At 39.6% G+C, this 27,811-nt stretch overlaps 1 protein-coding gene across 2 annotated transcripts; it reads left to right on the top strand.

Annotated features, from left to right (window-relative positions):
- The first annotated feature begins 104 nt into the window (after positions 1-104).
- LOC131539508 (interferon-induced very large GTPase 1-like) lies at positions 105-27,811 on the top strand. Of its 2 annotated transcripts, XM_058774130.1 has the most exons (7): positions 105-350; positions 4,494-4,570; positions 4,675-5,279; positions 7,096-8,035; positions 8,072-8,092; positions 19,092-19,180; positions 20,758-27,811. In XM_058774130.1, exons 2-7 carry the CDS (start codon positions 4,567-4,569, stop codon positions 25,558-25,560), a joined length of 6,462 nt encoding a protein of 2,153 aa, XP_058630113.1. In that variant the 5' UTR covers positions 105-350; positions 4,494-4,566; the 3' UTR covers positions 25,561-27,811. The 2 variants fall into 2 exon arrangements, with proteins under 2 accessions (XP_058630113.1, XP_058630111.1); XM_058774128.1 differs by having other exon boundaries at positions 106-350; positions 7,096-8,092.

Below are 27,811 nucleotides of genomic sequence, written 5' to 3'. Positions count from 1 at the left end.
CAGATAATAAAAACCAGAAATATTCATTTAAAATCTTCTTTCTTCGTCACCCTTTTGCTGTTGGGTGAACTGTGAAAAAGCAGAAAAAACCCTCTGCTGTGGTTACTGCAGCTTCCTACAAGTCATGTGATTTAATGGAAACCAGAAACGTATAGCTTCCCTCTGATTGGCTGACATGTACACTTGTGTAATTTGAGTAACAAGTATTTAAGACCACAACATAGTGGACAATATAGCACAAGAACATGAATTTCATCACTCTGGTGGTTTAAGAATCCAAGACACATCTTTTATGTTATTCAGCGCACATCCAGCGTTCACTTGCGGCTTGGAATCCAGATTCAATTCAGGTTTGTCAGAATTGATTTTATTATAGTTAGGTGAAAACAGGAGTGTTGTAATGTAGTGCATCACAGCCATGTTCATGTAACTAGTTTGAAAGTGATGACCCTTAAACTTCTTGAGGTGAAAAAATAAACATGTATTAGTGTTCTCTTTGATCGTGGGAAATTTGAAATGTGTGCGTCTTTCCACTCAAAGATATTGGCAAACATTTTTTTTCCAAGGTGAGATTTTCATGTCACCATGTCCCTTCCACAATGAATAGCTTATTATTCTTTTATGATTGTTAAACTTAACATATATCACTGCAAACGCTATTCTGTGCTCTAAAAATAGACATATTTTATGACGTTGTGCCATGCAAGGTCTTTTAATAATCTGGAGAAATGTGCAAGCATGTCAGTGGGGTACAGTTGAGACACAGTGTACCCGGATTGGTGTCCTATTGCTTCACAAGCTGTTTAGTTGTACAGTGTTATGATAATACGATAAAAGTCACATTTACACATATGCTACGCAAATTCTGTTAAAGAATATGTTTGTGATATTTCAAATATCTATTATTAATGGACATATTTTCTAACATGAATGTTAAAAGGATTACATAGCATTTTAAGAAATATACAAGGTGGTAAAGTGGGTACAGCTGATACACCCTTTATAGGTCGCTATGTACTGTATACAGTAACAGTTCAATCATAGAAAATAAAATGCATATTCAGAGGCTGTGTGTGTTTGTGTACTTGTATTACCTACGTTATGGGGACCAAATGTCCCCACAAGTATAGTAATACCAGTAAATTCTAACATTATGGGAATATTTTTAGGTCTCCATGATGAAACAAGCTTATAAATAATACAGAATGATTGAAAATGTAAAAATGCAGAAAGATTTGAGTGATGCGTAGGTTTAAGGGTAGGGTTATAGAATATACAGATATGTATATTGTTATTTTTACTGTTATGTTTACATTTGTACTCTTTGCAATATCTTTTCTAGTGTTAAATATTTGTTCCTATTTTGTTTAACTGAATCTGAATTAAATAAAGCAAATAAATTTATTGGTCACACTTTATATTAGGTGGCCTTAACTACTATGTACTTACATCAAAAAATAAGTACAATGTACTTATTGTGTTCATATTGTATTGCAAAACACTTTTGCTGCTATTGAGGTGGGATACGGGTAAGGTTAGGGACAGGTTTGGTGGTATGGGTGGGTTTAAGGGTCATTAAGGTGTAAGGTATGGGTCAACAGTGTAATTATAAATGTAATTACAGAAATTAATTACAGATGTAATTACATATAGGTATTTTTAAAATATGAGTACAATGTAAAAACATGTATGTACACAATAAGTGCATTGTACCAAATTATTAATTTAAATGTAAGTACATAGTAGTTAAGGCCCCCTAATATAAAGTGGGACCAATTTATTTATTTGTAAACTGTAATTAAATTATTTAAAACTGTAATTTTGTAATTTATTACATTTGCAATAAATGGTTAGCCAGCTTTAGAGCATTAAGAATGGGTGTCTCAACTGTACCATGGTACTGTTTCAACTGTACACCATATGGGTACAGTTGAGACAAAAATGCACCTTATGTTTATGAGCTAATTATGGAAAATATAAACTACTTATGGCTATTATTAATCTATGATATTTTAGGACACAAGCGAAATAAATATCGTGAAAAATCACTTCAGCATCTAGTTTTTGTGTAGTGATGAAAAAAGCAGAAAGTGTCTCTTCTGTACTCAGTCTACCCTATGTAGCAATTTTTTTTTTTAAAATTATATAATAAATAAAAAGAAAAACAGATAGAATAGAAAAAACAATAGAGCAAACTTGTGGAAGCCCGTTCCCACCACAGTTGATAAAAAAAATATGATTTCTTTAAGTCATAATAATGAGAAAGTATCTCATTATATTGAGAAACTTTCTGTGGAGGGGTCGCCATCTCACGTGGCACATCAACTGCCTGGAGATGCTGGCCGTGTTTCGAGCACTCAAACACTTTCTTCCAGACCTAAGAGATCGCCATGTGTTGGTGCGCACCGGCAACACAGCTGTGGTCTCTTATATCAACCACCAAGGAGGTCTGCGTTCGCGCACTCCTGTACAGGCTGGCGCACCAGATCCTTGTGTGGTCCCAGGGCAAACTCCTCTCACTGAGAGCAGTTCATATTCCTGGGCATCTCAATATGGGAGCAGGCATCCTGTTGAGCCAGGGGCAGAGGCCCGGGGAATGGAGACATTGCACTGTCTCCTCTGGTTCTCTCTGACTCATCCAGCTCCACGGGGGCCGAGGCCTTTCCCTGATCGCTCTGCTCCCAGGAGTTCTGCAGAGAGAAAGTGAAAAGTGAAAGTGATGGTGACCCATACTTGGAATTCGTGCTCTGCATTTAACCCATCCAAAGTGCACACACCCGGAGCAGTGGGTAGCCATTTATGCTACGGCGCCCGGGGAGCAGTTGGGAGTTCGGTGCCTTGCTCAAGGGCACCTCAGTCATGGTGGAGGTGGAGAGAGCGCTGTACATTCAATCCCCCCACCTACAATTCCTACCAGCCCGAGACTCAAACTCACAACCTTTGGATTACGAGTCCGACTCTCTAACCATTAGGCCACGACTTCCCAATGAGTGCTTTGGATGGGCAAAAGAGCCCTGTTCTGGCTGGGCCAAGTATGCTCGGACCTGATTTCCCTTCTCGACGGCTCTCCGTGGAGATTTCCGTCAGGAGCGATCTCCTCTCTCAGGCAGAGGATACAGTCTGTGGAAGTTATGGGTGTGGCCCCTGAGGGGGCACATTCCATAGCTTCTTGTCTCTCAACCGAGGTTGTTGGGCCTTACTTCCCTGCCAGCGCTTGCTTCACTCCTAGAAGCTGACGCCAGTTTCACCGCACGTGCTTTTATGCTTTTTTGTCTGTGACGTCTCACCCATCCATTGGACTGATTACACACGTGGTTCAGAGTGTGGTCACGCTGAAGGTGTTCCCGTAGAGTTTTTGACGCAGCGTCTCGTTCCCTCGGGGAACCATGGTTACATACGTAACCTGGGATATTTTCTCAGAACTGACTTCATCAACTTCAAATGGGTGTAGCTCAGACATTTTCCATCCGATTCCAATAAATCATACATCGTTTTATAGGTCTTTTAATGGAGAAGGTGAAAATGCTAATTGTGACTCATTTTGTCAGCACAGGTCACATTTGTTTAATGTTTTTTGCTATTTTAAAATAAAATGCTTTGGTATTTGAGTGGGAGAATATTAAAAAGCAAGACGATAATAAACAGTATAGTCCTAGATCATTACTTTTAATTTTGTTACATAGGTTAATTCAAAATTAAATAATTTTATTACAACATAATTCTAAAAGAAGTACTTTTACTGGAATTTCATCATGGTATCTGTATTTTAAACTCAAGTGCATGATTTTTGTATAGCTGTATCATCCACCAGTGAGGAATAAAATCTGTTACCTAATTTGTTTAATTTATTTCTCTTTCTACTTTAAGAAAGAGGTGAATGGATTTTTCTCAGTCCATTATAATGATGGCTTTGTGAAAGAGCACAACTTTTACAGTTCACATACACCAACCACATTCGCGCATGCCTAAGAAAGACAACCAAGCCAGTGAAAGTGGTTATGGGGCTGCCCCACCCCATTCTGTAGGCTGCAGCCTGGTCATACGTTTATGAATAAACTGCATGAACTTAGTCTTGCCATAGACCGTTTGTTCAAACCTCATCAAATTTCACACAGCCCATCATCAGATCATTTCAGCAAAAATGTTAAAAGCTTTTTGATATCTCAGTTTTCCTATAACTCATTGTCAAAATTGATGGCATGACGCCAAATCACGCCATCACTTTTCTTTCTTTTGTTTCGGCTAATGCCATGCTTGCTTAGTCAAACTGTAGGCTATGCTGTTTAAACAACCAGTAAGCTTGTTTTAATTCATGCAGTTTTTATGTGTTGATGTCAATATTGTTTGTGGTAACTTTAATTTTCTTTCTTCACCCTTTGTGTCAGTTTTGGCACTCCTAAAATACTGTTTTATAAATATGGCAATAAATATTCAGTGATTTCAAGAGCCTAAAAGTTCCATATGGCACATATTGTAACATTGTCTCTTTAAAGGAGGGGGGAAGGAGCCATCAACCTGATTAAATGAGATGACCTGAGTCATTATATATACTGGGAATTTAGCAACATGGGTAAGAAATGTAAAATTATAATTACTAATGAGCATACTTTAAGATTTTTCAATTTCCATGATCACATTTAATGATAAATATTATTACTGTTTTAATTGTTGCAGTGCCAGAAGTAGCAGAAGAAAAAAAGGCAGCTCAACAATCACCACTGCCTGCAAAAACATGGAAACAAACACCACTAACAATATTGCTGACAGTCACAGTATTTGCCGTAGTGGTAGATATGGCAGGAACAACAAGAGTAGCAGAAGCAGTAGTAGGAGCAGCAGCAGGAGTAGGCATTTTACAATTACTATGGGAAGAAGAAGTACGAACAGGAGCAGTAGCAGTTGCAGGAAGCATTGTAGGAACAGCTGCAGCAATATTGCGATCATTGGCAGGATCACAATCACTAACAGCATCAGCAGTAGCTGGAGCGACAGCAGCAGCTGCAATAGTAGCAGCTGCAGAAACACAAATACAGTGGGTAATAGATAAAATACATTGTGCAATAAGTAAGCTACAATGGGCAGTACCCATAGTAAAAAGTACAGAAGTAGCAAAAGACGCATTACACACAGCAACAGGAAGTGGAGAATCACAATCAGCAACAACAGGAGGAGCTTTACAGGCACGTCCAGCAGTATCAGAAGGAATGACTGAATTATTTGGAGGATCACTGGGAGCAGGATCGGAATCAGCAGCTTTTGGAAGACAAGCAGCTAGGGTGGTAAGGGTACAGATTTTAATAGAATAACTGTTTAGTTTTATTATTTTGGCTTGACACAAGCTATCAATGATTAAAAAAAAAAAAAACTCAAATATAAGAGTTTGGTGTTTTAGATTATCCCCATTACAGTGCTTTGCTCACACATAAAGAACTTGCTAAACATTAAAAAATACGGCACACACTGTAATTAAGTAAGTGCTCTAAGAATCACATTTGCTCACAAAAAGATGTCATGCTAGTCGGTGTTGGGTAAGAAACCACAACAGTAATCCGTAGGACCAGCTGGGGCTTGCGGGGCCCCGGTGCAGGTTGTACCAGTGGACCATGTTTGAAATTGTTTAATTTGTATATTCGTTCTATTTATTTATTTGTGCTATTTACACAATGTTTAAGTTTTTTCAAGTTTGTAGGTGTCCAGGTACAGAAACCGAATAATCAAATGTAAAATAGCACTGCATAGTCTTCACTGTAAAAATTAAACATACAGTCATTATTCATACACCTTCAACATTTCTCACATTATTACAGTTTATTTGCTATAGTTTAGAAAATGGTAATAATATATGACAAGAACACAGTTAAACTGTGTCAGAACAAATTCATCTGGATAATATCAGATAACTTTGATAGAAAGGTATGTACTGGATTACAATCAACCAAAAATTCAGACAACTGTTAGTATGACAATATTTACACAACTATTAATACTTTGTTGACCAATTACCAAGCAGTGCTTAATTTTGTTCAGTCTGTGGTGTAAAAAGGTCGCATTAGCAATTAAAGAAAAAACACTTAAGCAAAACATGGTCAGGTCAAAGTGTCTGAATAATTTGTGGTCTCAAATTTTTTATCAATTTTACTGGTAGTCCACTGTATGAAGAATTTTGGGCTATAATATGTCACAGTTTACCTTATTTTGCTATACTCACTTACATAAATGAACTAGTGTCCTGCACCCACTAGTAAAAAAAAATATCAAAAATTATATCTGGTGTCTGAATAATTTTTGGTTCGACTCTGGATTAATTATTGTCAAAACTACAAATTAATTTAGTCAAGAGCAGTGAGTGATTTTCTTTCTTTCATTTTCTTGGATTAACATTAAGACACCGACAGCAGCTAGTAAATTAGGCGCGGTCACTTTAAGAGACAATGCATCCATTCACATCCGATTTCTTTTCCACTGTTTACTTTCACTTTAGACATAACCGACAGTTTTTTATACGACAGACGGGTATTTTGACTTAATTTTGTATGTATTTGCCAGTACAAGAGCAAGAAGAGGCAAATTCGGTGTTCAAGCGCTTTGAGACGCGTCTCTCTGCGTGCGTCTCAGTTGAGTTTTCCGCGTCTTGTGATTGAATGCTTTAAACTCTTTTGAATGTTTAAATTGGCCAGGCTTAAAAACACGTGCAAAAGATAAGCTTTCATGAGGATGCGCAGCAGTGGCCCGTCAACTGTCCTGAGCGTCTTTATAGGCTGACCTCAGCCAGTCGGTTGAGATCGCCTCAGCCGTGGGCCCCTATAATCGTCACCGCCTTTCACCCCACTAGCGACGGCCCTGCGTAGGACCCCAGTTGATAAATAAATATCTTCTTAACATAAAGCATAGACAGTAGCGCCTCCTGCTGGATCATCTGTCTGTCATTAGAAAGTTGCAAAGTTTAAAGTTTAAACAAAAGCTTATTTTATGGGAGAAATTACGTCCTGGAAGATTTAAGTCCTCATGAGATGCTTAGAAATAAATTATAATTTGGTTTTTTTATTTATGTTTATGTAGTTTATAACTCACACCTTCATCCTTGAATCTCCACAGACAAATGAATCTCCTAAGACAGACGGATCACTACAAACAGATGAATCTCCTCAGACAGACAGATCTCCAGAGATAAATGAATCTCCTAAGACTGAGCGATCTCTACAAACAGATGAATCTCCTAAGACAGACGGATCTCCACAGATAAATGAATCTCCTCAGACAGACAGATCTCTGCAAGCAAATGAATCTCCTCAGACAGACAGATCTCCACAGATAAATGAATCTCCTAAGACAGACAGATCTCCACAGATAAATGAATCTCCTCAGACAGACAGATCTCTGCAAGCAAATGAATCTCTTCAGACAGACAGATCTCCACAGATAAATGAATCTCCTAAGACAGACAGATCTCCAGAGATAAATGAATCTCCTCAGACAGACAGATCTCCAGAGATAAATAAATCTCCTGAGACAGACAGATCTCCAGAGATTAATGAATCTCCTCAGACAGACAGATCTCCAGAGATAAATGAATCTCCTCAGAAAGACAGATCTCCACAGATAAATGAATCTCCTCAGACAGACAGATCTCCACAGATAAATGAATCTCCTAAGACAGACAGATCTCCACAGATAAATGAATCTCCTCAGAAAGACAGATCTCCACAGATAAATGAATCTCCTCAGACAGACAGATCTCCACAGATAAATGAATCTCCTCAGACAGACAGATCTCTGCAAGCAAATGAATCTCCTCAGACAGACAGATCTCCACAGATAAATGAATCTCCTAAGACAGACAGATCTCCACAGATAAATGAATCTCCTCAGACAGACAGATCTCCAGAGATAAATGAATCTCCTCAGACAGACAGATCTCCAGAGATAAATGAATCTCCTCAGACAGACAGATCTCCAGAGATAAATGAATCTCCTAAGACAGAGCGATCTCTACAAACAGATGAATCTGATAAAACAAACGGATCTCCACAGGCAGGTGAATCTCCAAAAACATACAAATCTTCACCAAAAGATGAATCTCCTCTAATGACAGGTAAAAATAATTTGAGTTAACCCCTAAAAATCCTTTCAATTACTATAGGATTTCAGCGCTTTGAGCTTGAACCACGAATACATTCATGAAATAGATTATAAAAAATAATGTGAATTAACAAATAAACAAGCATACACTGTGATTTCATAAGCACTATAAATTTGCATTCCACTGGGGGTGAATGAAACCTGGTTTGCCAAAACTTTTGAAGTAGGTGCGGCCACTTTCACTAAAATGGGTATAACTCTTGAACACAATGAGATATTTTAACCAAATTTGTTATACTCATGTATGATGTTATTCTGTGCTCACGCACATACACACACACACACACACACACAAAATAATCTGTGGCGATTCACCACTTGGTGGTGCTATAATATGAAAACAAACCCCATAAAAACAGCTATAACTATGCAACAGCTAGTCCAATTAACTTGAAAATTGGTATGCAGTGTCTTTGTTCAAGTTGCCTTGATGTTTTATGAGGATACTCGTGTATCTCAAAAGACATAGCCATCATTGGCCAATGAAGTTTGAGCACCTGTTAGACCAGGTGGTAACACTTTAGAATACTGTTACGTCATTAATGAATAACTACACAGGACAAATGACTAATGCACTATTTACATTCTAGTAACTACTATTAACTAACAAGAAACTCTGATTAACAAATCAGTAAGTAATAGCATTCAGTTGAAAGTGGTAGTTCACTACTAGCTAATCAGTAACTACTTTTTCTTTTCATTACTATCCAAAACCATACATATACCTCAAAAGCTTACAATGATTTCAGTCATTACTAGAGAGTTATAATGTTATAGACACTTTTTCTGTTAGTAAACATTGTGACGTTTTTCTGTGGGTGGAGTTTAGGTGGAGGCAGAAAGATTCTCCTGATTCCGCTTCACTAACGCTAGCTATGAAGTTTGTTAGCTTGATTTTTGACTGGAGAAAATCCGATTTTACCTGCATATGTAAGGTCACTCACTGTCCGGAATCACGATCGTTATTTGAAAAGGTTAACTTTAACGGATGAAACCAGACTGGCCGACCCATCACTCAAATCATGGACGATCTGACTGGATTAACGTTACCTCCGGTTGAGTGACTCACATCTACAGAGAAACCTAACGTGTATAGTAAAGACAAACTCACCTGTGTCTGTCTAGTCATGAAGCTTATATATATATATCAATTTCAGCATGCAACTAATTTTACAGCTACATGAACTGGGCCAAAATACAAAAAAAAGTTAAACATTCAATGTAATGGATATATTATTTGAAGATGTACAACCTGAATTCTGGAAATGTTGGGATGTTTTTTTACATTTGACTAAAATGAAAACTAAAAGACTTTCAAATCACATGAGCCAATATTTTATTCACAATAGAACATAGAGAACATAAATGTTTAAACGGAGAAATTTTACACTTTTGTCCACTAAATGAGCTCATTTCAAATTTGATGCCTGCTACAGGTCTCAAAAAAGTTGGCACGGGGGCAACAAAGGGCTGAAAAAGCAAGAAATTTTGAAAAGATTCAGCTGGAAGAACATCTAGCAACTAATTAAGTTAATTGACATCAGGTCTGTAACATGATTAGCTATAAAAGGGATGTTTTAGAGAGGCAGAGTCTCTCAGAAGTAAAGATGGGCAGGGGCTCTCCAATCTGTGAAAGAGTAGTCTTCAACGAGCCCAAAAGAGCCCATGTTGCTTTATCTTTATCTCCTTGCACTGGCTACCAGTTGCAGCTCGCATCAAGTTCAAGACACTGATGCTTGCATATAGAACAACCACAGGCTCAGCACCCGCCTTCTTGCACTCACTATTAAGAATCTACATCCCCTCCAGAAGTCTGAGATCTGCTAGTGAGCGACGCCTCGTGATACCATCACAGAGAGGCTCAAAATCACTCTCCAGAATAGTGTTGTCACGGTACCAAAATTTCAGTATTCGGTACCGATACCAGTGAAAATCCATGGTTCTCGGTACCAATTTCGGTACCACATGCTAATTAAAAAACACACTATTTTTAATAATAAAGTCAAACAAAAATAAAATGTACAAAAATTAATGCCATTCTTTATACTTATTTAAATTGTGTTTCAAGTTTTTACGAAAGTAATAAAAGTATGAAAAACAGTAAACAGTAAAGTTTCACCCAAATTTAATTTGTCTTTTAATTAATGAAATTTAAACACATTTTATTTTTTTGGTAAATAAAGGGGATTTACTATTAAAATTAAAATATGGAAGAAATATTGTGTGATTATTTCTTTAAAAATAAATATAAAAATGTTTTCAACAGTAGTAATAGTATCATATACATTCTACTAAATAATAGCAATATATTTCTGGAACAATGTCTTTAAGATAAATTTTTATTTTGACGGGTTGCCGTGAATACCTTTAAATTTCTGTGTGTAGCTATATGATATGACGCTGGTTTTATTCAAATGAAACGGTAAAATGCTCGTGAAGTGACTCTCAGAGCAGTTCTGTAGATGTTGTTTATGTATTATGTCCTCATTGAGACGGTAGATGCTGAAATCACCGCGAGCGCTTCAGTGTGTGTAGTAAAAAAAAAAAAAAAAACGTGTGTCTCTGCCATTCATTCATTCACACAGAGACTCGCAGAACATGCGGGATTCATATCTGAATCGACTTTTGCGGCTTAACATTTACAGATACTAGTCCATGTCGCAATTTGATTTAAGTGTAATGACCTACTTTTGATTAATTCATCCAAACTTTGACAAATTCCGTGACATTCCGTGCTAAACTGTAAATTCTGTTTTTATAACTGGATTCAGCGATTCCGTCCGCGTTTTCCACATCGCGGAAATCACAGGGCCGTACGCGTCAAGAACCTGGTTGACCGGGTACTCGGTACCACCGGTACTTAAAAAAACCTGGTACCGTGGCGTTTTCATTTTCTTAGTACCGACTTGGTACCGAAGTACCGTGTCTTTTGACAACACTACTCCAGAACATTCTCGTTCACCATTCCTGGCTGGTGGAATGATCTTCCCACCCCTATCCGGAGTGCTGGATCACTTCTCTTTCTTTTTATTTATTCCTTCCCTTGCTAGCTTGTACTTATTTGAACAATGCCTGAGACTTGGTGGTACAAGCACTTCGTCTGTCTGATTGCCTCTTCAAGATGAATTGCTTTATGTAATCCCCAATTGTAAGTCTGAAAAATGACTAAATGTAAGAGTATGTAAAAAGATTGTGGAATACTTTAAAAACAACATTCCTCAATGTCAAATTGCAAAGGCTTTTCAAATCTCATCATCTACAGTGCATAACATCATCAAAAGATTCAGAGAAACTGGAGAAATCTCTGTGCGTAAGGGAGAAGGCCGAAGCCCTTTGTTGGATGCCCTCAGACATCACTGCATCACTCATCGGCATAATTCTGTCATTGACATTACTAAATGGGCCCAGGAATACTTCCAGAAACCACTGTCGGTAAACACAATCCGCCGTGCCATCTGCAGATGCCAACTAAAGCTCTATCATGCAAAAAGGAGGGCTTATTTAAAATGGACTGTTTCAAAGTGGAAAAGTGTTCTATGGTCAGATGAGTTAAAATTTGACATTCTTGTTGGAAATCACAGACGCCGTGTCTTCCGGGCTAAAGAAGAGGGAGACCTTCCAGCGTGTTATCAGTGTTCAGTTCAAAAGCCAGCATCTCTAATGGTATGGGGGTGCATAAGTGCATACGGTATGGGCAGCTTCCATGTTTTGGAAGGCACTATGAATGCTGAAAAGTATATAAAGGTTTTAGAAGCAACATATACTCCCCTCCAGATGATGTCTATTTCAGGGAAGGCCGTGTGTATTTCAACTATTTTGAGACCTGTAGCAGGCATAAAATTGTAAGTTCCCCTTTAGGAACTCAAGCTGTGTCGAAACGCTTTGGGAACGCCTTCAGTGTGACCACGCTCTGAACCACGTGTGTGATCAGTCCAATGGATGAGCGAGACGTCACAGGCGGGGTGGCGTAGTGACCAGGAAGCATAAAAGCACGTGTGTGTCAGTCTTATTTGGTGTTATCTGCCCATTATCACTCTTTATTTTACCAATACGAGTGAAGACAAACATAGGGGGAGAGCAGACAGCATCTCAGGCTGTGTGTTCTTCCCTGCCTGCGCTCAGTGCCCTCAGGAGATCAGTCTGCCAACCCTGCCGGTGTTCCAGGGCGCAGTGGTCTCCCGCGAGCACTTCTCTCAGTTACCGCCTGGAAATGTAGCAGTACTCATGGTGCGTTCACACCAGACGCAAATGAAGCGTTAAGCGCGAGTGATTTACATGTTAAGTCAATGCAAAGACGCGAATAGACATCCTGTGGCGCAATTTGATCGTTTAGGGCATTTGACGCGTGTAACGCGTGATTTGCGCGAGTTTAAAAATCTGAACTTTGGCGAAAATTCGCGCCACGTTAACCAATCAGGAGCTTGCTCTAGTAGTGACGTGATTACGACGTAGTGAGGGAGGCAGAAATCCGAAACAACAATGGAGGACAAAATCATCGTCGCTGTATGTGGATACTCGGAGCTGTACGATACATCTTCGTACTTTTATAGAAACAGGAATAAAAAGGATCTTGCTTGGTGTGTTACTTTGTGCACAACATAGGCTATAAATTATAATTTACTATTTGTTACATAAAAATATTATTTCTATGTTAAGACTAGAATAGGCTACTTATGGCAAACATTTGTACATTCATTCTAATTATATCCTATTGCAAATACACTCACAATAGTATAGTAAAAAATAGTTATTTGTGATTGGACCAGTGTAGTGTAATGAGACTGGAGCCGCCTGGCAGAAGCCCCTTCTTGACGCGAATTCGCGTCTGTTGTGAAGAGAATTTCACGCGCGAATGAAGCGAGTAAACTCAAAATGTTCAAGCATCCAACTATGCACGAATAGCGTGATTTATTCACGCAAGTCGCGTCTGGTGTGAACGCACAGTAAGAGGCTCGCCACCTCCACAGAGGTCTCTAGAGCAGCTAGTCCGGCCGTCCCCTGCCGGTGTACCGCTTCAGGGCACCAAGCTAGCCACTCTGATTGCACCAGAGGTCAGTCTCGAGAGACTGATTCCCTTAGTAGACTATTTGGCAGCGTGGAAACTACTGCCAAACATGTCTCGGTGGGTCCTGCACACTGTAGAGTGAGGCTATAGAATCCAGTTCGATTCTCCTCCGCCCCAGTTTAATGGGGTCATCCCCACTCTGGTGGGTCCCGAGCAGGCTCTGGTCATGGAGCAGAAGTATTACTCTTTTGAGGAAGGAGGCCATCGAGGTGGTCCCTCCTCACGTAGTAGAGTCCGGGTTCTACAGCTGGTACTTCACCATTCCGAGGAAGGATGGAGGATTGTGCCCTATTTTAGATCTGCGTCATTTGAACCGCTCAGTCAGGCAACTGAAGTTCAGCACGCTCGCACTCAAACAAGTCGTGTCTCAGATCAAGTCCGAGGACTGGTTTTGTCACGATCAATCTAAAAGGTGCACATGTCTTCATCCTTCCTCATCACAGGAAGGTCCTGAGGTTTGCTTTTGGGGGTAAAAGCTTACCAACACTGAGTTCTTCCTTTTGGCCTTGCACTCTCACCCCACACTTTCACGAAGTGTGTTGCTGCTCTGGCTCCTCTGTGATCCCAGGGCATCCACATATTCAACTACATCAACGAATTGGTTGATACTAGCTCAATTAGAGCTAGGGCTGGACGATATGGCCAAAATTGATATCACGATATATTTCTTAATTTCGGTCGATACGATATAATTCCGATATCGATATGAACACTATTTAAAAAAGCCTCATAAAAACTGCCAAGAATGCCCACAACAGATGTCTGTACCTACAAACTTATGAAAAATGATAATGTTCACCTTTTATTTGTATTTAGCCTTCATACAAACAAGAAATGTGAAATCACTGTCAAATAAACATCTCAGACTCACCTTATTAATATTAATATCTTTAACTTCAAACTGTAGGCTAACATACACTACCAGTCAAAGGTTTTTGAACAGTAAAATTTTAATTTTTTAAAGAATTCTCTTCTGCTCACCAAGCCTGCATTTATTTGATCCAAAATACAGCAAAAACAGTAACATTTTGAAATATTTACCATTTAAAATAATTGTTTTCTATTTGAAACTATTTTATTCCTGTTATTCCTGTGATTTCAAAGTTGAATTTTTAGCATCATTTCTCCAGTCACATGATCCTTCAAAAATCATTCTAATATTCTGATTTGCTGCTCAAAAAACATTTATTATTATGTTGAAAACAGCGGAGTAGAATCTGATTCTCTGCCAGTAGGAGGCGCTTTGAGAGCGGTAGAACCAGGGCAGAACTAGCGGTTTCCCCAGTAATGGCTGTAATCTAAGCAGCTCGAACGCTACTTTATCAGATAAAATGAAAATGCCATCAAAACTATTCTGAAGACAGTATGTTCCCTTCAGAGATCCATTCATATAAATCATCCGCTTTTTGAAACGTGCAGTGCTCATGTTTATTCAACGAAGTCAAACGCCACAAATAAATCAATGTATGGGAAACACTGGTAATGTATATCGAAATATCGGAAATGTGTTTAAAAATCATATCACCGTTATTGAAAAAAATCAAATCGCGATACATATTGATATTGAATTATTGTCCAGCCCTAATTAGAGCGTTTGGCGGTTCGACATAGAGATGTCGTTCTCGCTCACATGAAAGAGCTGGGGGTTAAGACTAAACGCCAAGAAAGGTGTGCTTTCTCCATTACAGAGGACCATTTATCTGGGCGTGGTGTGGGATTCGACCACGATGCAGGCACGTGTGTCCCCTGCTCGGTTCGAGTCGATCAACAGTCAAGAGGGTGAAAGAAGGCCGGTCACTCACTGCCAAGCAGTTTCAGAGACTGCTGGGTCTGATTGCAGCTGTGTCCAACGTGGTTACTTTTGACCTGCTGTACATGAGACTCCCACAGTGGTGGCTCAAGACCAATGGGTTCTCCCCGAGGGGAAACCCGCTTCACAAGGCGTTGCCTTCGTGCCTTAGACATGTGGAGGAAACCTTGGTTATTATCTCAGAGCCCGGTGCTGGGAGCTCCTGGTCGCCGCGTATGCAAGCGATGGATACGTCTCTCACCAGTTGGGAGCGGTCATGAGTGCCCGCTCGGCCCACCACCTCACGTGGCACATGAGGTGGCTGGAGATGCTGGCTGTGTTTCTAGCTTTGAAACACTTCCTCCCGGACCCAAGAGATTGCTATGTGCTGGTGCGCACCGACAACACAGTGGTGGTCTCTTAAATCAACCACCAAGGAGGTCTGCGTTCGCACCCCCTGTACAGGCTGGCGCACCAGATTCTTGTGTGGTCCCAGGGCAAACTCCGTTGGATGAGAGCTGTTCACATCCCTGGGCATCTCAATATGGGAGCAGACATCCTGTTGAGGCAGGGGCCGAGGCCCGGGGAATGGAGACTTCACCCCGTGGTGGTGAAGCAGACATGGAGAGTTTTTGGCCAGGTTCAGGTTGACCTGTTTGCGACTCGAGTGACATCGCACTGTTTCCTCCGGTTCTCGTGGAGCTGGATGCCATGGTACAGACGTGGCCGAGGCTTCGTCTGTACGCCTTTCCACCGATCGCTCTGCTCCCGGGAGTTCTGGAGAGAGTGCGCCAGACGGGCACCCCGTTCTGGCCGGGCCGAGTATGCTCTCCATGGACATTTCTGTCAGAAGGGATCTCCTTTCTCAGGCGGAGAGTACAATCTTTCACCCCCGCTCGGAACGGTGGAAGTTATGGGTGTGACCCTCGAGGGGGCACATCTCATAGCTTCCGGTCTCTCAGCCGAGGTTGTTGAGACCATCCTCTAACCCAGAGCTCCCTCTATGAGGAAACTGTACGTCTTGAAGTGGAAGCTTTCACTTCTTGTTGCAGAGACTGCCAGCTCGACCCAGTCAATTGCCCAGTTGGTACAGTTCTGGAGTTCCTGCAGGCCCGTTTCTCCACAGGGTTGACCCATTCCACTGAAGGGGAACGTCTCAAGGTTACGCATGTAACCCTAGTTCCCCAAGGGAACGAGACACTGCGTCTCAGGGCCATACTTCCGGCATCCCTGAGAGTGCTTGCTTCATTCCTAGAAGCTGATGCCAGTTCCACCGCATGTGCATTTATGCTTCCTGGTCGCTACGTCACCCTGCCCGCGACGTCTCGCCCATTCATTGGACTGATTACACACGTGGTTCAGAGCGTGGTCACGCTGAAGGCGTTCCCAAAGTGTTTCGACGCAGCGTCTCGTTCCCTCGGGGAACTAGGGTTACATACATAACCTTGAGGCGATTTCTCAGTTTAGACATTTGTTGTGTCATCTCAACATTTCTGGAATTCGGGTTGTATGTGTCATGTAATGATCAGTTATTTTAAAGTATATACCTCCTGTAAATGATGCAAGTTTACAATGACATTACAGTACCTTTACATTAGCCTACTTTACAGTACATTTAAATTAAGATGTGAATATTTTCTAGAAACAAAAATTCCAGAAAGTAATTTTGAACTTTCTGTATTTGATTATTTTTTCTTACCAAGTTCTTAAAAATTCCAGCCACAATCAATCACAACAATGTACATACAATTACAGATCATTAATATAAATCGTCAGTTTGTTGTTTTACACACATGCACACAGACATTATTTCATACACAACATAGTAGAGAGATGCATAAGAAATCTTTAGACACGTAACACAATCTAACAACAAAAGACAATAGCCTACTTTATTTAACCTTTTCTGATAAGAAGTGTGCGCTGCAAACGCAAGCATTTTTGACGATCATTTCTGTCCAGTCCGGTCGTTTTTTCGCGTTTAACCACAGCTGTCATTGGTTTTTTGTCTGGCAGTGATAGCAGGTATGCTTTAAAATGTCAAATTAGAGCCTCTACTACGTCGATTCTGGCACCCAACATGACGATATTTTAAGCTCCTTATGTAGCCAAATCTGCGCTGGTTTGAATTGGCCGCCTCCAGTTTTTCCTTTGTTTTGCCTCCAGCTAGCGCTGTGACGTAATTGTGACATCAGCCCTAAAAGGGTCTATTCACTTTAGAATACTGATCCAAATAATTATTAATTTCTTCTGATTTGGTAATACTTGAGTCATTGCTAGTGGGTTACCATGATCTTCACTTTAGAATGAATTATACATTTTGCATCATTCACATTAATTATGAACTTGTACATAGTAGTTCTTAGTAGTTCTCTGGGAGATCTCAGAGGCCGATCAGAACGAAATTTGGTGGGCCTGTTTGACTCATGGACCTAGAGGTCTGTGCGAAGTTTGAAAGAAAATGGCCACCGGGTGGTGCTATTGATGCTTTTAGATCTTAAATGCCATGCAATGTATCACACATATACACAAAATTCATATAATATTTTGAATCTACTCATTCTAAACAATTTTGCCTCAAGAGCCACTGCTGTCATTTAAATCATTTTATTAAATATTTGTGATTATTTGAAAAATCTACTTTTTCGAACTCCTTGTAGGCCGTTTGTCCGATTTGCTCAAAACTTGACATGCATCATCTAGGGACCCTAATGGCAAAATGGTATCAAAATAATTTTGATTGATTAAACCATTTAGCAGATACAATTGAAATATATATCTGGTGTGGTCCATTGTCAGTAACATGTCTATATATTGTGTGCACAAAATAGAAACTTAACAAAACTGTGTATATACGGAGAACAAGTCATTCTGAAGAAACATACCCGGGTTTCATGGACTTCTGATGCTCAGAGGGCTCACAGTAAATTCTAAACTATCAATCATTTCAACTGAAAGATGAAGGCTGTAATACTACTCTTGTCCACTAGAAATCATTTTACGGTGTACTCACACTAGGCATTTTGAATCGTGCCCGAGCATGTTTGACCCCCAAAGCCCAGTTAGTTTGACTAGTATGATCGCGTTTAGCTGTCCCTGGCTCGCTTGGAAGAGGTGGGCCAGAGCACGGTTCAGTTGGGCTCGGGCGCGGTACACATGTAGTGTTAGTGAACCGCACCGGAGCCCGGAACAGCTACTATTTTGTGTGCGCTACTGTCATCATTACGACCGCAAACATATTACTACTACTACAGTTCACTTTTCAACTAATTCAATTAAATAAATTTATTTATAGGTTTATAACAGGTCTGGTTCTCCCGTTATTGATGAACAGATATTACAGTTTGTGAGTAAAACTGCTAATTCTTTCATTAACGTACAGCTGCCTCCGTAATGTGTGTGTAAACATGCTTAGTGTGTATTAAGTATAATTGTTTAAGACTTTTATTCTTTTGTGTATTTGTATATAGTCTAGACCCTAACAGTATAAATGGCATGAAGGTCTTAAAACGATTAATCCCATTAATTGCTGCTTGCAGTAAAAAGTAAACAACTAATTGATTCATTTCAAAAATCTCAGTATTAATCTGTCAAAATAACTGGCATTACTGTCCGTGTTATAAACATTCTGAAAAATGACAGAAAAACCTCCATGGGAAAAATCTAGTGTCAAAGAAATATAGGGGAAATCCGCATACAAGACAACACGTCTCAGAAAACAAATGGAAAGATTGTCTACTGATGCAAATAGCTCATCATTTATTAATGCATTAAACTAAAGACACAAATGTCCCTTGTGTTATTTGGATCATGCTGTGATAAAAAAAACAAATAAAAAAAAAAACACTGCATGCCTCTATATTGTGTATTTTGATATGTGCATTTGTGGACTGGCATAAAACAGAAGGGGAAAAAAAGAAAGAAAAAGGAAAAAAAAAACATCTGAATTACAGCACTGACTGGAATAATTCCACACTCAACACAGGGCACACATGCATTCTAAAACAGGATTAACAGTGTATTCTGCTGTTGTGTAAATGTAATTGCATCATGTTCAATGGTAATATTTAACATGCTATTTTTGCTTTTTGTTTTTAGATTTACCTGAAATTGCAAATATGAGTATAACAGGGAACAGCATCCCTGAGAAAATGATTAAAGATTCTGAATCAAATGATTCTGCAAAGGTAAGTATTCAGACACTCTTTAGTGCACTGAAATTGAACTGTGGTTGTTTTTAATTGTGCTTTAGAGATGAGATGAGACGAGAACCTGACTTGGATATCTTTAGCTTGTTTAGCATGTCGGTGTGAATGTGTAAGTTTGTGTATGTTAGCCTCTGTGTGTGTAACTGGCCATCCATCTAGGATGTTTCCTTATCTATGGCCTGAGATGCTGGCATAGACTCAAGTACTCTGGAGGATGGATAGATGGATGGACGGTTTGATTATCCAACACGAATCTGGGGATGATCCATTGAAATCTCCTTAGGCTCAAACAAAATGGTTCAATACCTTTTAAAATTTCTAAGCTGTAAACTTCACAAACTTTTTAAAATCCAGTGTTTATCCGGTCCTCTGAAGTGCTCATTACAGTAGCACCAGAACTTTTAAACACAGCTTTGTTTCCTGGTGTTCCATTAAAGATTGCTGCACACTATGCTCCCAAAAAAACTTTAGAGGCCAATTAGACTCAGACTTTTGCCTTTGCAAAAGTGTTTCCAGTTTTGTGTGCCATATGCATCAGACATTCGGTGAACAAAGTCCGGGTGGTCTGTGAGAATGATGTCTGAGACTGAAGGCCGGGACACACCAAGCCGACTTCAAAGAACTAGCGGCGATGAAAGCTGATGGTGTTCCTTGCATCGGACCAAAAAGCTGCGCTCGAACACACCGCATAGACTACAGCCGACTGCCAAGTAACACGTGCGTTCTGCGCATACGTGAGAGGAATTAACTGTCTATATCAGCAGCTATCAATAGTTTATATTCGTCATTCAAAAGGAGAAACCGAAACAAAGATAAACAAACGTAAACAAAGCAGCGCTTGCTTACATCTTGAATATCAGTAACGTTGATAACTTTAATCATTTTAAGAGGCTCATGTTGTTATGAAAACATTCGCGTATTAGAATGATTACGCATTACAGCCTTCTGTCTGTACTGCCTTCATTTACGTGCTCGTTTTCATCTCGTTCGCTTTAAATCTTGAGCACTGACTCGTTCGCTAAACTGAACATCCAATCAGAGTTCTCACTCTCGCCGACGGTCCCGACGTCTTCGACGCCGATTCAACATGTTGAATCGGGCAAACTGCCGCCGACGTGGGCCCGACGAGAGCCGACAAGTGGAGTACACCAAACAAACTAGCCCAACCGTCGCTCGCCATCAGCCTGACCGTCGGCTTGGTGTGTCCCGCCTTGAGACTAGGCAAATATTGACACCACTTGTACTGTGGTCAGAATTAATAAAACAAGCAAAGTACATTATTTTGTTTGGCTAATAAATAAATTTATAAGCTAAAAGCAACATGAACTTTTAAATTTGACTTGAGATCCCAAAGTAGTGTGCCAAATAGAATAATTTCACATTTTATTCCATGTAAAAATTACTATCCAAACCTGCCAATTAGTCTTATGTAACTACTTTTAATAATATCATAAATAAAAACCTAAAGGATACGGAAAAAAAATGCAGAAAGAAATTTAATGATATGCTGTTATAATACATAAAATAAACGTGTCATTGCTTTGTCTATTAAACAGAGAAAAAGCAAGGCTATTGGAACAGAAGGTACCGGAAAAGATAAAAAAAAACAACAGGAAGAGAATCAAAGAGAAAAAAATGAGCATCTATTTCACAGACTTCATCTTCAAGAGAACAACAAACTGAGAGCTGCAGATGTTCTTCAGATAACGGCACATTCATTATCTCGTGAGTCTTGTGCTGAAGAGAAGCTGTTTCAGACTTTCCTACAAAAACTACTCATGATGGACTACAGAGCAAGATACATTAATGAGACCAATGAACAGCATCACACACAACAAAGACACACTGACTCATTCAAACTTAATGGTGATATATTCAAAGCAATGTCTTTGTCTAACAAAGGAACCAGTCAATCTGAGCGAATTCACCCAATAGATGTTCAGATGGCTGTGTTTCATTGTGCTGATGGTTTCCTGAAACAGCTGATAGTGACTAAACTGTCCCAGTGTCAGTACGCTCTGCCTCTGCTTGTTCCTGATCCATTCACACAACAGATTGAGTTTCCTCTCTGGACATTCAGACAAATCAACAAGAGCTGGAAGATGAGAAACAAAAACAACGAGATCATCAGTCAAACCCAGCCAATCTACAAGGCAGAAACTCCAATGGTGTTTTTCTTCATTTTTGGTTCTGTGTCCACATCCAAGTCTCATCTGATGAACAATCTGATCAATGAGAAACACAACACGTTCTTCCACAGGAACTGCCCAGGCAGCAGCAGAACCAGAGTCCTGATGGATGGATTGGTGGAGATCGCCTGGTTCTGCCCCTCTGGGAAATACACTGATAGATTCACTGACTGTGTAGCGTTCTGTAATCTACACGGTGATGCAGGAGACCATGAGAAACAGCTGCAGATCCTCACTGAAATGGCCTCAGTCAATGTTGTTCTCCTACCACAGCTTGACAGCAATGATAGAAGTGCAGCAATAATTCAAAAACTGTACATGAGAAGCAAACCACTCATTTGCCTTTTTACTGAGGATGAATCTACTCTCATTGAGATAGAGAAAGGAAAATTCAAGATTGGTTTAAAATACAGAAATCAGTCAGACGTATCTGAAGAACTCAGAATAGCTATAAATGATTGTCTCTTAGAACCATCTTCTGCTTTCAGGCTTGAAGATGTGTCCAAATACTCAGACATCATAGTAGATGAGGAACATGATGATGACTGCAGGAGAGGAAGAGAAGCAGCACAGCAGATGATGAGATTACTGGAGAATAAAGATCTGACAAAAATCAAAGAATCATTTCTGCCCTGTCAGGGGAAACTGTGGCATCAGTGGTGCCAGAAGAACAAAGAACTACATCGACCTCAAGCACATGAGACAGAAACGGACATCAGCAGAAAACATACAGAACTAAAGGAAATCCGTAAACAGCAGTATAAATCTGACATCAGTGAGTTTATGAACCTCTTTGTTAAAGGAGTGGACTCACATGTTGAAGAAGAGAAGATGTTTTTCCTTAAATGGCTCAGAATCCTCCTGGATGAACATACATCAGCTGATCTTTCTGCACTACATCAAAAATATAATAAAACATGGTCAACATTTGTAGAACTAAAAGACTTGAAAGACAATGATACAACTGAACAGCTCGACGCTAAACAAGCAGAACTTGAGCAAATATCAGAGAAACTTCAAGCTGCAACCTTTGGCTTGGAGCACATCATGAGGGAGATCGGTCAGATCTATGAATCATCATTTGTAAAAAATGAGGAGAAGAAGAAAAACCTGCAGTTTCACTTCTCTTCTCTGCCGAGTCTTGCAGCACAGATGATGATCTCTGGATTTCCACTGGAGCTGATGGATGGAGATGCCGCTCATGTTCCTGTGATCTGGATCTCTGCTGTTCTAGATGAACTCATCCAGAAACTAGGAGACCAGAGAGTCTTTGTGCTGTCAGTTTTAGGGATTCAGAGCTCTGGGAAATCCACCATGCTGAATGCCATGTTTGGACTCCAGTTTGCCGTCAGTGCTGGCAGGTGCACCAGAGGAGCTTTCATGCAGCTGGTCAAAGTGTCAGAGGACATGAAAAAACAACTGAACAGTGAGTCAGATAAGATGAAGAACCAAATGAACTTTGACTATATTCTGGTTGTTGATACTGAGGGGCTTCGTTCTCTAGAACTGGCTGGAAAATCAACAAGACGTCATGACAATGAATTGGCCACATTTGTTGTAGGTCTTGGAAATCTAACCTTGATCAATATATTTGGAGAAAACCCATCAGAGATGCAGGACACACTTCAAATTGTTGTTCAGGCCTTCCTGAGGATGAGGAAGGTCAGATTGAATCCCAGCTGTGTGTTTGTGCATCAGAACGTCTCAGACGTCACCGCTGGAGAGAAAAACATGGATGGTAAGAGACGACTGCAGGAGACACTGGATGAGATGACAAAACTTGCTGCTAAAGATGAAGTCTGTGATGCAGAATGTTTCAGTGATGTCATTGCATTTGATGTTCAGAAAGATGTGAAGTATTTTGCTCAGCTCTGGGAGGGCAGCCCACCAATGGCACCACCAAACCCAAACTATTGTGAGAACATTCATGAATTAAAGGAATCCATTATGTCTCATGCCTCAAAATCACAAAGAATGATGCTGAAAGACTTAAAAGACCGTATTAAAGATCTCTGGGAGGCTTTACTGAATGAACGATTCGTCTTCAGCTTCAGAAATTCTCTGGAGATTTCAGCCTACAAGAAATTGGAGACCAAATATAGCAAGTGGTCCTGGAGTCTTCGCAGTGCCATGATGGAAACTGAGCACAAACAACACAACAAAATAGAAAATGAAGAAATTCATGAGATTAAGGAGACTGATCTTCAAAAAGAACTGAAGACGACGAGCGAAGAAGTGAAACAATCAATGTCAGAATTCTTTGAGAAAGACAGAGATAAAGATATACTGATTCACTGGAAAACATCATTTGAAATAAAAATCAAAGAGCTTCAGGAAAACATCGTGAGAGAAACAAAGAAGAAATTAAATGAGATTCTTCAGCAGCGAGACCTGAAGAAAAAGATTGATGCTCAGAAAACACATCATGAAAATACTATCTATGAAAAGAGCAAAGAACTTGCCTTAAAACTCAAAGACAAAACAAATGATAAAGAAACACTGAAGAAAGAGTTTGATTTGTTTTGGGAACAGAGCGTGAAAAAGATTGTCAGAGACACTCCTCCAATTAAAGACATTAACGTAATGAGAGATGTGAAACTCCTCCTCAGTGACATCTATAAAAGTGTTTCTGTAGACCACTGGGGGGAGAAGAGGAATGTTTTTATTGTGCAAAGTTATAATGATTATGTAAAGTTAAAAAAAAACAGTGGAATTACAGGAGCTCTTACGAATATATACAGATCAACTAAAGAGAAGTTGGGTTGTAGTCTATCTAGAGAGGACGAAGCCCAAATAAGATCATTAATCACAGACGTTGCTCTGCAGACAGACAACATGATCCAGTTATTTAACATTTCAAAGATGGGCTACAACAATAACTGTATTCAACAACTCACAGATTACATCAAGGCAAAACTAATACAACATGAGGAAGGCCAAGTGAAATATGTGTTTAAGAATGAATTCTTCAGGGATTTGGTTCTTTCTATCTGTAATAATGCAATCAAGACATTCACTGACCAACACAGACTGTTCAGGGATGTCAATGATCCTGAAATATATGTTGAGAAGAAGAGAGAAGAGTACTACAGTATTTTCCAGAAACATATCCATGGAGCAACATCAGCTGCCATTTTTGGTGAGATCATATGTCAGAAACTCAAAGAGCCCATTGAGCAAAGTGTCTACAAGAAAACTGCCAGAGATTTAGCAGGGGAAATGAGATCAAACTGTGAATCGCTGAATGGAAACAGATCAAAACTGGAGAAGCACATCCTGAAAAGACTGGCAGAAGAGGAGGATTTTGACAAATACATGGTCTACATTAAAACTCCCAGAGATAATTTCAAGAGTTTCATCAGAGATGAAGTCAGTCGGTACATCACTGATAAGTTCAGTGTCAGTGTTTTACCCAAAATGAAAGAAAATATTGAACTCCTGCAGCAGAAGATCATAAAAGCAACACATGAATCTACTGAACATGTTCAAGTGAACAAAGGAGATGTTGGTATGTGGTTGAAGAATTTCAGACAGCGGCTCTCAGATGAGCTAATCTTCTCTGAAAAACACCTCAGTGGAGTGAAACATGAAGATGTTGATGATTTCAATGTCCTAGAAGATGTGATAAGACAAGAACTTCCTGCTATAATGACTGAGATAGTCAATAGATTCAACACAAAGATATTTGATGAAAAACTGGATGTCAAGCTCAGGCCAGATGAGCTTCTGACTGATCATTTCTGTCAATGCTGTTGGGTTCAGTGTCCGTTCTGTAAAGCTATCTGCACTAACAGCATAGAAAACCATGATGGAGATCACAGTGTTCCTTTCCACAGAGTGGATGGAATCAATGGATGGCATTATAGAATGACAGAACATCTCAGTGCTGATTTCTGCACTACTTTAGTGACAAGTGAAAAAAGATTTTGGGTATCAGATGAGAGTTTTCCCTATAAAGAATACAGAAATGCAAAAGGAGTTTTTGCAAAGTGGAGCATCAGTCCTGATCTCTCTGAACTGCCCTACTGGAAATGGTTTGTGTGCACATTTCAGAAACAGCTGGAAAAGCAGTATAATAAAATGTTCCAAGGTAGTGGAAAGATCCCAGATGAATGGAAAGATTACAAAATACAGAATGCTATTGAGAGTTTGGATAAATTATTTTCTTAAACTATAGAGCAGCAGCTAAAGTATCTAAGCTTTAACTATTTCTTTAATATCTTTGATTTCTCAAAAAACTACTATGGTATCAATCTTATATATATATATATATATATATATAAATCTTAAGGAGTACAAAGCCAAAAGAAAAAGAAAAACAGGCTGCCTAGTGTCTAACTAGTCTATAAAAGAAAAACAAATAAACAACACATTTCCACTCTAACTCTCTCACTGACCATAAACAGGAAAAAATAAAGAAATAAAAGTGGCACCTACCTCCCTATAGCTTTCACAATTTGTATGGTTCAAGTACACACTGGCTCAACCTCAAGCTACAACAACTGGATAAGCACACAGTCTACAACAGTAGACAGCTAAGCACTCTGGAGAAAGATCACAGCTAGTAGCACCCAAACCCTCTCTTCTTAAATTCTAGGCTCTCTTCTTCCAACATCCCATCATGGCAACCAAATTCTCTTGATCATTAATGGCTCATCTCTACCGAGCAGTATGGTTCAGCACAGTACAGTATGGTACGAGTCGGGACTGAAGCATCCTTAGATCCTCACATGCAAATTGTGTGTGTTGTGTTTTAATTTTCATGTTTTTAATTCATTTATAATCATTTATTCACATAATCATTATATAATCATTAGTCATTCACATGTTTTATTATTTGATTATTTTTATCATTTGATTGTTTTTATAATTTATCATTATATCATTTAAGTATTTTTATCGTTTATTCATTTATTATGTTCATTCATTTATTACGTTTCTATATTTTATATTTCTTATTATTTTCCTTGCTTATGCATTTTCATTGTTGTTCCATCTCATGCTTGTGGGGTTTCATGAACTGTTTTGTCTGTATGAATGAGAGATAGATAAGAGGGAATGTTTATGGAAACCCAAGGTTTATGGGATGTTGTTGTGAATCATTTGATATATTATTACTTGCTAAAATTGTATTCATCAGACAAAGTCTGAAAATTGAGACATACGCAACTAAGATTGTTCAATAAACTCGTTACTTTTTTACCATCATCATTTCATCTCCTGCTTCTGCTCTTCTCTGGTTTTCCTCGGTCAACTTCTTGACTGACAGAAGATTGTTAAACACTTGTTTTGGGTTTTTGCATACCAGACAAGACTTGCAGTTAACAGGGTTTGGGTATCGACAGCTCTGCTGACTAGTTGTTCTGTTACCGGACAAACTGATATTTTCTAACAGGATCTGGCGTCTGGGGCTGGAATTATCTGCCGTGGAGGCATGATCTAACAGGATGTCTGTGAAAAGCTGTGCCCTGAAGACCTTGTGCTTATAGTTTTACATTGAGTATATCAATAGAATGCCATATGAATACAGCAGTGCTGCCACCCAGCCAACATTTGCATGTGGGGCCCATGTGGGTTTTACATGGGCTGAAAAAGTGGGCCCAAAATGGGATTGTCCGTGGGTTCCATAATGGCCCAATGCCAATTGCCCACATGGATTTCATGTGGGATTGTACTTGCCAACAGGTGGGCCCCAACTGGGCAACATGCGCAAGACCCATCTTGGCCCCAGCTTTATTTTTTATGTGGGTACTACAAGGTTACTACATGGGCTGAAATATGGGTTGTAAGTGGGTTTGTCCACTGGTTCCATGTTGGCCCCATGCAACATACCCATGTGGGTTTTATGCAGGATTTCCCTGGGCTTTAGGTGGGGCCCAACTAGGGATGATATGCAAAACCCATCTGGGTTCCATCTAAATATGGGTTGTAAGTGGGTTTGTCCACGGGTTCCATGTTGGCCCTGTGCAGCTTACCCATGTGGGTTTTATGCAGGATTTGCCTGGGTTTTAGGTGGGGCCCAACAAGAGATCATATGCAATACCCATCTGGGTGTTAGAGTGGGCCCAACAAGACAATATGCTTAAAATTTCAAATCTATTGAAACTACCCATCATATTATGCTATATTCTGATACCTAATTGTTATAATTAATGTAACTGTTAAAGTTAACACACATTTTGAACCTGTATTTGAACCAGTGTTTACTGAAAGCTTTGAACATTTGCACAAGAAAAAAAAAACTGGGGACAGTTAGAAGCAGCAGCAACTATACATTTTTCAGTACTGCTTACACTGCAGACAGACATTTGTGCATTCTAGACACCCTCAGTCCTCCTCTGTCTCTTGTACCAATTTTGAGAGTTCCCCCTCAGCTTCTTGCCGGTTGACCTTTGACATCAGTGCAGTCTTCTAAAGAGCC

Source organism: Onychostoma macrolepis, chromosome 04 (assembly GCF_012432095.1).
Source record: "Onychostoma macrolepis isolate SWU-2019 chromosome 04, ASM1243209v1, whole genome shotgun sequence".
NCBI classification, from domain to species: domain Eukaryota; kingdom Metazoa; phylum Chordata; class Actinopteri; order Cypriniformes; family Cyprinidae; genus Onychostoma; species Onychostoma macrolepis.
The sequence above is the reverse complement of the archived record's forward strand: the minus strand, read 5'-3'. Positions and strand labels throughout refer to the sequence as shown.

What these genes read in the sequence shown, in the direction of transcription:
- LOC131539508 (XM_058774128.1), top strand. An exon ending in GAAGACAAGCAGCTAGGGTG is followed by an intron (nt 5,280 to 7,095) that starts GTAAGGGTACAG and finishes GAATCTCCACAG; the next exon opens with ACAAATGAATCTCCTAAGAC. An exon ending in TGAATCTCCTCTAATGACAG is followed by an intron (nt 8,093 to 19,091) that starts GTAAAAATAATT and finishes TTTTGTTTTTAG; the next exon opens with ATTTACCTGAAATTGCAAAT.